Source organism: Rhinolophus sinicus, chromosome 2 (genome assembly GCF_057876585.1).
Source record: "Rhinolophus sinicus isolate RSI-liver-muscle chromosome 2, RSI-T2T, whole genome shotgun sequence".
Taxonomy (NCBI): Eukaryota; Metazoa; Chordata; class Mammalia; order Chiroptera; family Rhinolophidae; genus Rhinolophus; species Rhinolophus sinicus.
In genome coordinates, this window is record NC_142502.1 from 98,942,814 (window position 1) to 98,956,776 (window position 13,963).

The following is a 13,963-nucleotide window of genomic DNA, read 5'->3' on the forward strand; positions in this document are numbered from 1 at the left end:
ATGTAGTTTCCATTTCACAGTGAATGTTTCCTATTGTCATATACCTGTCTGCCAGACATACTTCCAGCATCAGTCTGGCCCCAGGAGATATTTGAGTTTGCAATCCCCAGTATGTCTTACTCATGTACATGTCATGGTTTCTGCTCCTTAGGAGGTGTTTACAATGAAAGGAATCCAGGCCGAGGTCAGAATCCTTTGGATATGGAATATTTTCTATTCATCAGACACCACTGTAATGTTTTTACATGCATGTCCGTACATAATGTCCATGACAACTCCATGAGATAGTTGTTGCTATTATCCATCCCCATTAACTGGATGAGACAACTGAGACTTAAAAACACAAATCACTTGCACAATGTGAAGCAGGATAGGAAACTACAAAACTTCCTTCCCATCAAGGCATTTGATCATATGACCTGCAGTTGAAGACAGGAGCTGTAAAATTCCCACATCCTGGGCTTATACTTTTTCTCACTAACCTCACAACACTCCTCCATATCAAAGGCCACTAGCATCTTCAAGTTGCCTAGACACTGTGATTCAACACTTAAAGTTATCTTTTGCAAATATCCTCAGCTCCCTTCCATTGCAGTCTCAGTATAGTGTCATTTGTTCATTTGGGACAAACATGTATTATCTTCTCTCTTTCCTGTACCTTCAACCTCCCCTTCTTTATTGAGTATACCACCTTAGATATGAACAAAAGGTCCTTTCTTACCCTGGGTCCCTTGAGCTTTCACCCTGTGCTTTGCTTCATCACAGCCCTTCACCACCACACTTCTCGCAAAGTAGACTTTCTTGGCTGCCTCCATTTACTAATGTCCTATTTACTCCTTGACCTCCTACAATCTGACTTCTGATCCCATCACTCCTCTGAAGCTGCTGTCTAGGTTATGAAGGGCTTTCTACTTGTTAAATTGGATGGACATGTTTCAGTGCATCTTCTTCGGTATCCAACACCGATGCAAACTTCTCAAAATGTTCTCTTCCCTCAGCTTCCATGATACAGCATTCCCTGTTGTCCCTCAGGCCTCTCCATCTGCTGCCTTCAGTCCCTTTTGCAGCCCCTCTTTCACCTCCAACCATCAGTGCTAGGATTGCAGCCATAGTCCTCGTGAGTGACTTGAGCACTTTGTGGAGAAAAACAACGGTGATAACCCCCAAATCCGTATTTTCTGCCATACTTTCTCCTAAACTTTATGCAACTGTCTGTTGAAATCCCACAAGCACTTGAAATTTAACATCTCCCTAACTCCTTTTTCCCAACCCCCCTTTACCATCTGAATCTATTTTACCTGTCCAGGTGAATACCTGCACTATATACCCAATTACCCAATCTTTTTTCAGCTTTATTGAGATATAATTGAAAAATAAATTGTATATATTTAAAGTGTGCAATGTGATGATTTAATATATGTATGCACTGTGAAATATTTACCACAATCAAGTTAACTAATACATCCATCACCTCACATGATTACCTTTTTAAATTTTTTTTGTAGTGAGAACACTTAAGATCTACTCTCTTAGCAAATTTCAAAGATATAATACAGTATTATTAACTATGCTGTTCATTATACTGTACAGCACCATGCTGTACATTAGATGCTCAGGACTAATTCATCTATAACTGAAAGTATGTACGTTTTCACCAACATCTTCCCATTTCTACCGCCACCCAGCCCCTGACAGCCACCATTGTAATCTCTGTTTCTATGAGTATGACTTTTTTTTTTTAATTTTAGATTTTTCATGTAAGTGATACCATACAGTATGTATCTTTCTCTGTGTGGCTTATTTCACTTGGCATAATGCCCTCCCATTTTTTGTTGTTGTCATAAATTGCAGGATTTCCTTTTTTATTGATGAATAATATTTCATTGTATATGTATGTATATAAGCAACATTTTCTTTATCCATTTATTCATAGATGGACACTTAGATCATCCCACTTCTGAAGGAAATAAGGCCAGTGGCTTGAAGCGATATCTGCACTCCCATGTTCATTGCACCATTATTCACAATAGCCACAATATACAAATAACCGAATTGCCCAATCTTGAGACTGTTCTTCCTTACCACCCAGCACCAGGTGTAAAAGCCCTTAAAGTCTATTAATTAAATATCTGGTTCTCTCCTTTTCTCAATCCTCACTATACTACACCTGTTCATACCCTATCCTCTATTTTAAAAGAAAAATTTATAATAGTACAGTGTACATACATACAGTATAATTCACCCTTTTAAGTGTATAGATAGTTCTGTGAGTTTTGACAAATGTATATAGTCATGTAACCACAATTACAATCAAGGTATGAAAAAGTTCCATCACCCCAAAAAGACTTTCTCATGCCCATTTGTAGTTAACCTCCTTCCCTACCCCAGCCCCTGGCAACCACTGATCTGTGTTTTATTCATATGGTTTTGCCTTTTCTAGAATGTCATACAAATGGAATTGTAATGTGTGTAACTTTGAATCTGGCATCTTTCACTTAGCATAATAAATTTGAGATTCATCTATGTTGTTGCAAGCATCAACAGTCCATACTTTTTAATTGTGCGGATGGACCAGTTTGTTTATCCATTCACCAGTTGAAGAACATTTACTTTGTTTCCAGTTTGGGCAATTGTGAATAAAACCACCATAATCATTCATGTGTTTATGTTTCATTTCACTTGGGTAAACACCTAGGATTGGGAATGCTGGGTCATATGGTAAATATAACACTCTGTATAAGAAAATATGAAACTGTTTTGCAAAGAGACTGGTCCATCTTGCTCCATCCATGTTTGAGAGTTCCAGATGCTCTGCGTACGTGCCAGCTGTTGGTATAGCCAGTTTTATTGTCTTAGTTTTAGCCATTCTAAGAGGTGTGTAGTAGCATCTCATTGTGGTCTTAATTTGCATTTCATCAATGATTAACTACATTAAATATCTTTTCGTGAGTTTATTTGCCATCCACATAGTGGGAAGTGTCTGTTCAAATCCTTGACCACCCTCTTTTTAAAAAAAAATAAATTGGGTTGTTTGCTTTCCTATTTATTATTGAGCCTTAAAAGGTTTTAGGTATTCTGGATTCAAGTCTTTTATCAGATATGTGTTTTGCAAAACTTTTCTCCCAGTTTGTGGCTGGTCTTTTCATTCTCGAAGAGTTTCTTGTTTAAAACTTTTATTTTTGAGATAATTGTAGATTAGAAGTTTTAAGAAATAATACAGGGAGATCTTGCATTGTCTTCCCCCAATGGTAACATCTTGCATAACTATAGTACAATGTCACAACCAGGGAGCGGACATTGATACGACCCATCCATCTTATTCAACCTTATTCAACTTTCACCAGTTTTATATGCATTACTGTGCGCGCGTGCGTGTGTGTGTCCTTTGTTCTATGCAGTTCTATCACATGGATACATTTCTGTGACCACCACCACAGTGAAGCTACATAACAGCCCATCGCAACGATCCTTTTATAGCCATAGCCACCTCCCCCACTCCCTGCCTCCCCAACTCCTGGCAACCACTAATCTGCTCTCCATCTCTATAATTTTGTCATTTCAAGAATGTTATATAAATGGAATCATACAACATTTAACTCGAGTCTGGATTCTTTCACTCAGCATAAGTCTCTGGAAATTCATCCAAGTTGTTATATGTATCAGTAGATCCTTCATTTTTACTGCTGAATAGTATTCCACAGTTTATTGAACTATCCATTGGTTGAAGGACATCTAGGTTGTCCTGGGTAGCTACCTGAAAGAATTGAAATCAGAATGCCTAAGACATCTTTGCACTCCCATACTAACTGCAGCATTAGCCAAGATATGGAACCAATGTAGTGTCTGCTGATGAATGAATGGATAAAGAAAATGGATGTGTATAATGGAATATCTTTGTACATTATATATTATGTTTTATATTTGTAATGGAGTTATATATAATGTATTTATAATGAACATAAAATGGAATATTATTCTCCCATAAAAAGGAAATCTTGCCATTTGCAACAATATGGATGAAACTGGAGGGCATTATGCTAAATGAAATAAGTTATATAGAGAAAAACAAATATTGTATGCTCTTATTCATATGTGGAGTCTAAAAATTGGAACTCAGAAACAGAAAGTAGAATGGTGGTTGTCAGGGGCTAGGTGGGGGAAATGGGGAAATATTACTCAAAGGGTACAAACTTGTAAGAGAAATAAATTCTGAGGATCTAATGTACATTATGGTGATGATACTAAATAATATTGTATTATATACTTGAAAGTTGCTGAGAGTAAATCTTAAATGTTCTCATCACAAACACAAAAGATAATTATGTGAGATGATGGAGGTGTTAACTAACCTAAGTGTGATAATCATTTCACAATATATACATGTATCAAATTATCACATCGTACACCTTAAACTTATATGTCAATTATATCTCAATAAAGCTAGAAAATAAATAAATGAAAAGATGGCACCTCAGAAGATGCTGTTAGCACCTGAGAAGATGTTCACCTTCATTCTCCACCAGAGAAATACACATTAAAACCACAGTGAGATATCACGACACACCTATCAGAATGACGAAAATAAAAAATAGTGACAAAACCAGATGCTGACAAGAATACAGAGAAACTGGATCACTCACGCATTATTGGTGAGAATGGATAATGGAAAATGTATCATGGATAATGGTACAGCCACTCTAGAAAACAGTTTGGCAGTTTCTTGCAAAACTAAAGATGCAACTTTAATAAGATCCAGCAATTGTGCTCATGGCCAGTTATCTCAGACATATGAAACTTTGTGTTTTCACAAAAAAACTATGAATGAGTGTTCATAGCATCTTCATTCAAAATAGCTCCAAAACAGAAAGGACCTAGATGCTGGATCATATAGCAAATCTACTTTTGATTTTTTGAGGAATTTCCACAGTGGCTGGACCAATTTACAGTCTCATCAACAGTGCACAAGGGAGCCCATTCTTTCTTGACACGACCATTGGTTGCATGGAAAACAGTCCCCCTTCTTCTAGTCTTGGCCTCTTCCAAAACAGAACTAGATGAGGTGCCCTCCCACACAGCCCCTTGCTTACTCCGACATAACTCGTAATTTCCTATTGAAAATCTGTCTCCTTCATTTGATCCTAATCTCCAAGTGGGCAGAGGCAGTTTTGCTCAGCTCAAGATCCCCAACCAGCATAATGCTGTCACAGATCAAGTGCCATTTCTTCAATGAATGAATAATAAAATACAGAACGACTTCTGTGCTAAAAAGAGATGTTGGCACAGAGAAAGAATGGATTAAGGAACAAGGAAAGGCATGGTGGTTGTCACTCCATCAACCACCCTCCAGGCCAGTTCTGCAGCTAAGCCCACCGCCCCGGCCTCCACCTTACGCATGCGCGCAGCACTCTCCATCCCCGCTTCAACCCCGCCCCTCAGTCCCCTCCCTTCTGGCCGCCCCTGTCAGCAGCCAATTAGGGAGAAGAGGCGGTCCTGGTTGGCGCGGTGCTCCTTGGGTTAGTGTCCCTAGTTACTGTTGCTAAGGCTGCAGCTCTCCGGAGGTGTTGGGAGTTAGAAGTTTTCGGAGCCGGGGGCCTTAGAGGTCAAGGGTCAGTAGAGAGCCCAGGAGGAGATGGTGAAGCAGACGATCCAGATTTTCGCCAGGGTGAAGCCCACTGCCCGGAAGCAGCAACAAGGGGTACGGGTCCGAGCAGTGAGGGCGCCGGAGCGGCGGGGCCTCCCAGGCCGGGGGAGGGGCGGCACGCGAGGCGTCTGGGCCCGGGGGAGGGGTTCACATGCCGTCCGGAAGCTAGCATACTCTGAGCAGTGCATGGACAACCAGCGCGCCGCTGTCAGGGACGCGGACAGATAGACACCCGGGCACTCCCACCCAGCACACCCCTGAGGGCGCAGACATACCCTGCACAGAGCCACATACATGCGCCCAGGCACACATGTTCACACAGGGGCAGACGCATGCACGTATGTCTGTACACTCACATAGACTGCGCCTCAACTACGCACCCTTATTGCTCCTTTCTTGCAAACGGCCACCCAGCTCTTCACTCATAGATAGACTCAAACTTATGTTTTGCACAGTCAGGCAAAACATGCAAGCAAGAGATGCGTGTCCCTACGTGTCTGAGATGCTACAGATAATAAATACAGATCTAGATACACAAAGCATACACTGTGGCTCTGCACACAGCGGGCCCTTAGAATTTGTTGACCATGTGGTCATTCTGCAACAGAAACATGAACGTTGGCATACACTCCTTGCAGATATGTACATTTATGCATCTGACAATGAATGCACATATACTCTTTATTCAGAAAACATTAACTGAGCGCTTACTAGGTGCTTCCTCTAGTGTGCTAAGCTCAGAAAGGTACCAAGAAGGTTACCACATTATCCTTGCTCTGGGCAGAAATACTTTGAATGCTTCTTAAACGTTTCAAAACGTTGCTTCCTGTCTCTAGAAAGAAGCATAGTCATTCTTACCTCTTAGGTTCTTTGTCTACATTATTCCTGATTTTCATGTGAACCTTGCAAATGACATTTTCCCTCATTTTATAGATTGGAAAATTGAATTTCAAATAGGTTAATTAGTGTGTCCAAGACACCCATTTGTGAGTGGCCCTAATTTTAATGAAGGATTTTTTTTATTTTTTATTCCAAAGCTCTTGGCTCTTCAGACAAAACCTTTTTGCTTCATAACATGAGGTTTTAGGCAAGGGCAATCTGGGTCATATTCATCAGTGCCTGGAATGGGTACCTTATTAATAATATTTTATCTATATCTCATCTGTACACTTCTACACTGTCTATATATGTAACATTTTAGCATCTCATAATTTAGCATTTGCCTCATGTAATTTATGTATTTAAAATAAGGAGAATATAGTGTCTTCGTCATCATCATCGTCATCATCAGTTTTTTTTTTACTCATGGAATAACATTTAGAAGATGCATGAGAAGACTCCAAAAAAAAAATTGGCTTTTTTTTAAAGGAATAAAGCAGTGTAGAAAGGAACCATGGTATCTCCCAGTCGTCTCTTACATTCACTTACAAGAAGGTTTTCAATGTAAAAAGTATATTACTACATGTAATGGGTTTTCCCCCCAACCCCCCTCAGATTCTTAGATAAAAATGTTGAATTTATTTACATAAACTCAACAGTCAGAAGCAGGTAATGTGAGAGGATAGGTGGAGGCAGGACTAGGGTAATGTGAGAGGATGGGTGGAGGGTGGGGGGTGGGTTGATGGAGAATCATTGATTTGATATTGAACTTTCTCTTTTCTTGAAATGCAATGTTTGCATATTTTATTTTTATTTATTTGTTAAATTTATTGGGATGACACAGGTTAGCTAAATTATATAGGTTTCAAGTGTACAATTTTATAATACATCATCTATATACTGCATTGTGGGTTCACCAACTAGAGTCAGTTGTCCTTCCATCGCCATATGTTTGACCTCCTTTTCCTTTTTCTCTTATCCCTTCCCCCCTTTATCCTCTGTTAACCACTCTACTGTTGTCTGTATATTTTAATATAACTCCTTTTTTCGTTTCTTTGGTGAGAGTCTGTGGAGTGATTGGCACTCCAAGAGGTATTTTTAGATGTTATACTGTATTTTACAAATGTCAGATTTCTTACCGAGATGCAACATTATGCCACATACATAAAAATAAGAGAACACAGATGAACACATTTTGAGTTAGTGTATCTCTGCTCTCCCTTAGAAATCCCACTTTTCATATCCTATCTTTTTGTCCCCAAAAGATCGTATAGTCGTTTCTTGGACTGGAAATGCTACTTGTAGTGTTAAACAAGAGTGATTCAAAGGTATTTTTTTCTTTCCTCTTTATTTTATGGCTCCATTACTTTATTAATCTTATTCTGTAAGGCACTATAAATTAAATTACAATAATTCATAGATTAATAAATTAGAATATACGTAAGATGAACCTCTGATAATTTTAACAATGGCAATACTTTTCATTTGTATAGTGCTTTGTATATTTCAAAACATTTTCGTATTCATCTTTGCATTAGGTCTAATTGTCATATCCTTAAAAAAAAAAAAAAATCTACTCTATCTCAAATACTTATATGACTAAGGGTAGAAAGCCAATCTATTAGACTTAACAAATTTTCTGGTTATTAGGGACTTTTAATGCCTCAAAGACTGGCTTAATGAAAATGATAGAGGATCACTATTCCTACTATATGAGTAGTCCGTGGTCCTTTTTGTCTTTTGAACACTGAATGTTACAGATTTTTTTTTTCAATTTGTAGTAACGCTTACTCCTGTATGTTTCATAGCTTACACCCCCCTTTCATTCACCTGTCTAGGCATTAACCCCCCTTTTTTTTTTTTAATATAGTGCCCTACAGGATATAAGTTTTAAATGTCTCTTGAGAAAACTTAGCCAGAAGTGTTGGACCTGATGCCATTACTTTCTACAAACAATTTTATTTTATGGAATGACTTTTCTACATGAATTCTCCACATTTTAAATGAGAGAGTTCAATAAAAATCTGCTTAGGAAAATTATTCAGACTTTCTGCAGATTTAGGTAGGCTTTTACTTGTTTAAGAATATGGCTTTCCCCTCATAATCAAGCATCTAAATGGGTCTTAAACAGGAAGTATTACCTGTTAGAAAGAATTTTATTTCCTGGTGAAAGACAAGAAGTCTTTTTTAAAAACCTCTAAATCTAATGACTAACATTTTTTATGGTGCATTACAAAATGCTTCCATTTCCATGACATCATTTGATCCCCACTGCAGTCTTGTAAGGGAGGCAATTCTGTTTTCCTCATTTTATGTGTAAAGAACTGAGATTCTGAAAGTGGTGGCTGGTCACACAGCTGGTAAATTGAGACTGACGTTGGACCCAGGTCTTTGGGCACCAAAACTTATCCTTTTATTTATTCTGCATGACCTCTTTATAGGCTTGACTCTTGATTTTCCTGGCCAATAAATAAAAGAGTAGGTAACCAAGAAGAAAATCAGAGAATATTACAGTTATAAGGGGATTGGTTAAGACCCTTCATTTCCATATCAGCTTAGAGAGGCTAAGTGAATTTTCCTAGGTCATTTGCTAATTAGTGGCTGAGCTGGGAGGACAATCTTGAAAATGACATCAAAGACATGAATTATATGTGTCTTTTGAAACCATATGTCTTTTATCAAATGCCTGAATATGTCTCATGGAAACTTGGGCTTTGAACATAACTTGAATTAGAGTGTTCTTGTGAGCTCTCTGAGAAGTCTCAGACCTTGTCCTTTTATCTTCGTGTCTAGCATTTTGTAAATGCTCAGAAATGCTTGTTGGTTGTAGTAAAATGTTAATTTCTGGTACATAATTCCAAAGCAATATTTAGAGAACATGTTGATTTTAGGTCTGTTAATTTCTCAACAAAAGAGACACTCAAATTCTCACATTTGAATCTGAGATCATTCATAGAGGATCTAAGTTTGGATAGAGCATTGATTTAGGTTTTAACTCTTGTTCAGTTCCATATATTTGTTTGAGTCTGTACATAATTCAAAGAGGAAAATTATCCAAATTATACTATGTTATGACTTTTTATCTTAAAAGTACATTTTTTATGCCATTACAAAGCACATCATAATAACATGGTCATAGTGTGAGCTATAATTTTACCATTTTATATCCAGTTGTTGTCTTCATATTGCAGATTTATTCCATAGATGAAGATGAAAAATTAATACCTAGCCTGGAAATTATCTTACCTCGTGACTTGGCAGATGGATTTGTGAATAACAAGCGAGAAAGCTACAAATTTAAGTAAGTGTATCTTCCTGTCTCTTCATATCTGTTTTGCTATTGAACTAACTCTTATACTGCATTAATATCCACTGTGAAATCATTAGCGTTGTTTCTTGGGGAGAATGTAGTACAGTTCTCTATCTCACCTAGTAGATAGAATTCAGGTTGTCTTTTCACTACTGTGCCCGAAATTGGAAAGAGGGTGTATGTCTCTACCCACTATGATATCCCAAGGTCACAAGCTTTCTTTACCACGTCTGTGCTATCCTTTTCCTACTTGGTCCACTATGGTTTAGCACTTATAGGAGCTTCAATACATGACTAAACTTTATTACAGATAAGAACTTAAGGTACAATCTGTGTGCTGTATAGGTGAGGCTTCTTTATGCATAAATGACCTATGGATGTCATGTGTACATACATACACTCTAGGTGTGTGTTGTCCAGTCTGGCTGCCACTAGACACAGGTAGCTCCTAAGGCTTTGAGATGTACTAGCTAGTCCTAATTGAGATGTGCTATAAGTGTAAAATATATCAAAGATTTCTGAAGGCTTAGTATGAAACAAAAAGAATGTAAAATACCTCAAGAATTTTTCATCTTGATTCCATATTACCATGATAACATTTTGGATCTATTGGCTTAATATATATTATGAAAAGTAATTTCACATTTCTTTTTACTTTAAAAAAATGTGGCTACTAGGAAATTTTAAATGACATATATACTCACATTTATTTCTTTGCATTATATTTCTTTCGGACAGTGCTGAACTGTATGGTTTAGGTAAAAAGTACTAAACAGCCGCTTCGGGATTGTCATTAGTGCCTTTGGTCCAAATAATCTTCCAGCAGCCAGGCCTTGAATTTGGGGATTATGACTATTTCATACAGCCTTTATTCTCCAGTTTCAGATTCCATCATTTCCTTTAATCCCCACTTGATAGTTGGAGAAGTTTGAGCCGAAGTTAAACTCACATTTGATTTGTGGCCCATACTTAAATAGTGGATTTCTGGGTCCTGCTGAAGGAATCCTAATTGCTCTCTTGCATTTCTCTCTAGGCAGTTTTAGATATAGTTAGTCCTTCTTTGGAGACTGTTCCTGCCCTGGCCCTTTAAATAAAACCATACCAGGTATTTTTTATAGTTCTCTCTCTCTCTCTCTCAATCTCTCTCTCTGTCTCTCTCTCTCTGTCTCTCTCTCTCTCTCTCTCTCTCTCTCTCTCACATTCTAGTCTCTTTGGTCTTCACAACTCTACCCTTTGTCTCTCATGTATTATATATCTCTCTCCTCTCACCTTCACCCCATCTTCTTGGGTCTCCTTTTACAACAAGTACAAGCAGGCTTGTTAGCACATGGTTGCATATGGAGGTGGTCCTCAACTTGTCTTTTTGGCTCCACCTTGCCTTTCATTCTGTCCTTTAAGGAGTAGCCTTATAATAAATGACTTCCTATTTCCAAAGGAATGGCATTCTCCTATTCCACTAACGTGAGCACACTACATACCTAAGTAGCTATGACCTCATGACAGCTGGCATAGACCAGTCTCTCCAGAGCCACAACTTGCTAAAACATTTTATTCAGCATGATTCCGTTTGCCCGTTAAGAAACAGTTGTTCATGTCTCTATTGGCCCTTTCTAAAGTATTTTTTATACTATGTAGATACAAACAGAGTGTATTTAAACATATGCTTATTGCAAATGTGCCGTTTGCTTATTTTTAAATCTCTTAATCATTCTTTCTAAATCTCTGAATTAAAAATATTGGTCTTTGTATTTTAAACAAAGAAATTAATAAACTGTTTAACTTACATATGTTCAGAGATAAATATTTAAGCATTTTAAAGGCCGCTTTCTCCTAAGAAAATCCATTCAATCAATCAGTATTTATTGACCGTCCACCGTATGCCGTTTTAATGGCTTGGAGTATAGCAGAGGATGCAGCAAAGCTCCTGCTCTTATGGTGCCTACACTTCAATGGGAGGAAATGGGCAAGCAGATCAGTAAGTAAAATGTGTGTCAGGAAGTGTGAAGGGACATGGAGAAAAGTAAGGCAGGGGAGGGGAGTGAGGAGTTCTGGGATGAAGTGCAGCAAAGGGGAGGGATGGTTACAGTATTTCACAGGGCAGCCAGGGAAGGGGCCTACAAGAGGGTGATATTTGAACAAAACCTTGAAGGAGGTAAGGAAGCCAGACATTCAAATATCTGAGGGATGGGAATGGCAGGCCGAGGATATAGCAAGAACAAAGTCCCTGAGATGGGAGAATGCCTGGCTTGTTGGAAGAAAAGGGATCTGTGTGTCTGGAAGAGATTCATCAAAGGGGAGAGAGGAAGAAGGAGGTGAAAGGAGCAGCAGAGTGGTCGGATCATATGGAGCTTTTCGCCTAAGTGCCGTGGGAAGGTAACTGAGAGTTTTGAGCAGAAGAATGTAATAATCTCACATTCCAGCAGGATCATTCTTGGTGACATGGAGAGAATAGACTGTAAGGGAGTAAAGGAAGACCAGGCAAGAAATTTTGGTAGCTTGGGCTGGGGTAGTAGCAAGTGGAAATGTTGAAAAATAGTTGCATTCTGAATGTAGTTGGAAGGTCAGAGATGACAGAGTTTGCTGATGGGTTGGAAAGAGAAGAGTCAAGGAAGCCCTAAGCATTGTGGACTGAACTTTTAGAAGGATGGAGTTGTCATTTCCTGGGCTGAGGAAGACCAGGACGAACAGTTTGGGGTGGGAAGAGGTCAGCATACGCCAAATTTGAAATGGAGTTTAGAAAAAGTGTACATAACCTCCTATTAAATGAAAGGACCTCCTAGGTGGGTTGTGCATGAAAAAAGGGGAATGTATTAAGAAGTAAAAATTGGGGGGCCGACCTGATGGCTCAGGCGGTTAGAGCTCCATGCTTCTAACTCTGAAGGCTGCCAGTTCAATTCCCACATGGGCCAGTGGGCTCTCAACCACAAGGTTGCCAGTTCAATTCCTCGAGTCCCACAAGGGATGGTGGGCTCTGCCCCCTGCAACTAAGATTGAACACGGCACCTTGAGCTGAGCTGCCTCCCAGATGGCTCAGTTGGTTGGAGCACAGGCTCTCAACCACAAGGTTGCCGGTTTGACTCCCGCAAGGGATGGTGGGCTGTGCCCCCTGCAACTAGCAACGGCAACTGGACCTGGAGCTGAGCTGCACCCTCCACAACTAAGACTGAAAGAACAACAACTTGACTTAGAAAAAAGGTCTGGAAGTACGCACTGTTCCCCAATAAAGTCCTATTCCCCTTCCCCAATAAAATCTTAAAAAAAAAAAAAAAATGAAGTACAAATTGGTTTTTACACAGTGGTCATGGGGATGTAGGGTATGGCATAAGGAATATAGTCAATAATATTGTAATAGCTGTCTATAGTATCAGGTGCGTACGAGATTTATCGGGGTGACAGATGGGAGGGGGTTGAGGGCAGGGTGAAAAAAAGGCGAAAGGATTAAGTAGTACAAATTGGTAGTTAAAAAATAGTCATAGGGATGTAAAGTAATGCGTAGGGAATACAGTTAATAATGTGGTAAAAACTTTGTATAGTGCCAGGTGGGTACTAGACTCGTCACAGGGATCACTTCTTAAGTTATGTAAATGTCTACCCACTATGCTGTACACCTGAAATTAATATAAAATAATACTGAATGTCAATTGTAACTGAAAAATTAAAAAGGGAGGAAAAGATGAAGGGGAATAAGAGGTCCAAATTTCCAGGTATAAAACAAATAAGTCATGGGGATGTAATGTACAGCATGGGGAATATAGTCAGTAGTATTGTGATAGCGTGGTACGGTGTCAGATGGTTGCTGGACTTGTCATAGTGGTCACTATATAAATGCTGAATAACTATGGTGTACCCCTGAAACTAATATAGTATTGCATGTTACCTATATTTTAATAAAAATCTTTAAAAACTAAAATGAAAAAAAAAGGACCCCTAGGAATCAGGAAAGCTAAGTTATGTCTCAAGGCGCTTTATTGATTTGCTCCAGGGCCATGAGTAAATTGCTTTATCTCCCTGGGATGAAGCATCTTCTTCCTCTGTAAAAGATTAGACTCAACTTGTTAAACTCTGTTTTACTCTTCAGTGGTTTTCAGAGGATAGCTGATCATAAGTCCTTTTCAGATTACTATGCAACTACA

General features: G+C 38.8%; 1 protein-coding gene across 1 annotated transcript in view; it reads left to right on the forward strand.

Moving 5' to 3' along the window:
• The first annotated feature begins 5,529 nt into the window (after positions 1 to 5,529).
• KIF6 (kinesin family member 6) overlaps positions 5,530 to 13,963 on the forward strand; it is a 406,288-nt gene continuing 397,854 nt past the window's right edge. Inside the window, exons 1-2 of the mRNA XM_074332873.2 lie at positions 5,530 to 5,695; positions 9,712 to 9,821. Coding sequence (XP_074188974.2) covers positions 5,630 to 5,695; positions 9,712 to 9,821 — 176 coding nt within the window. The 5' untranslated portion in view covers positions 5,530 to 5,629. The remainder of the gene's footprint in view (positions 5,696 to 9,711; positions 9,822 to 13,963) is intronic.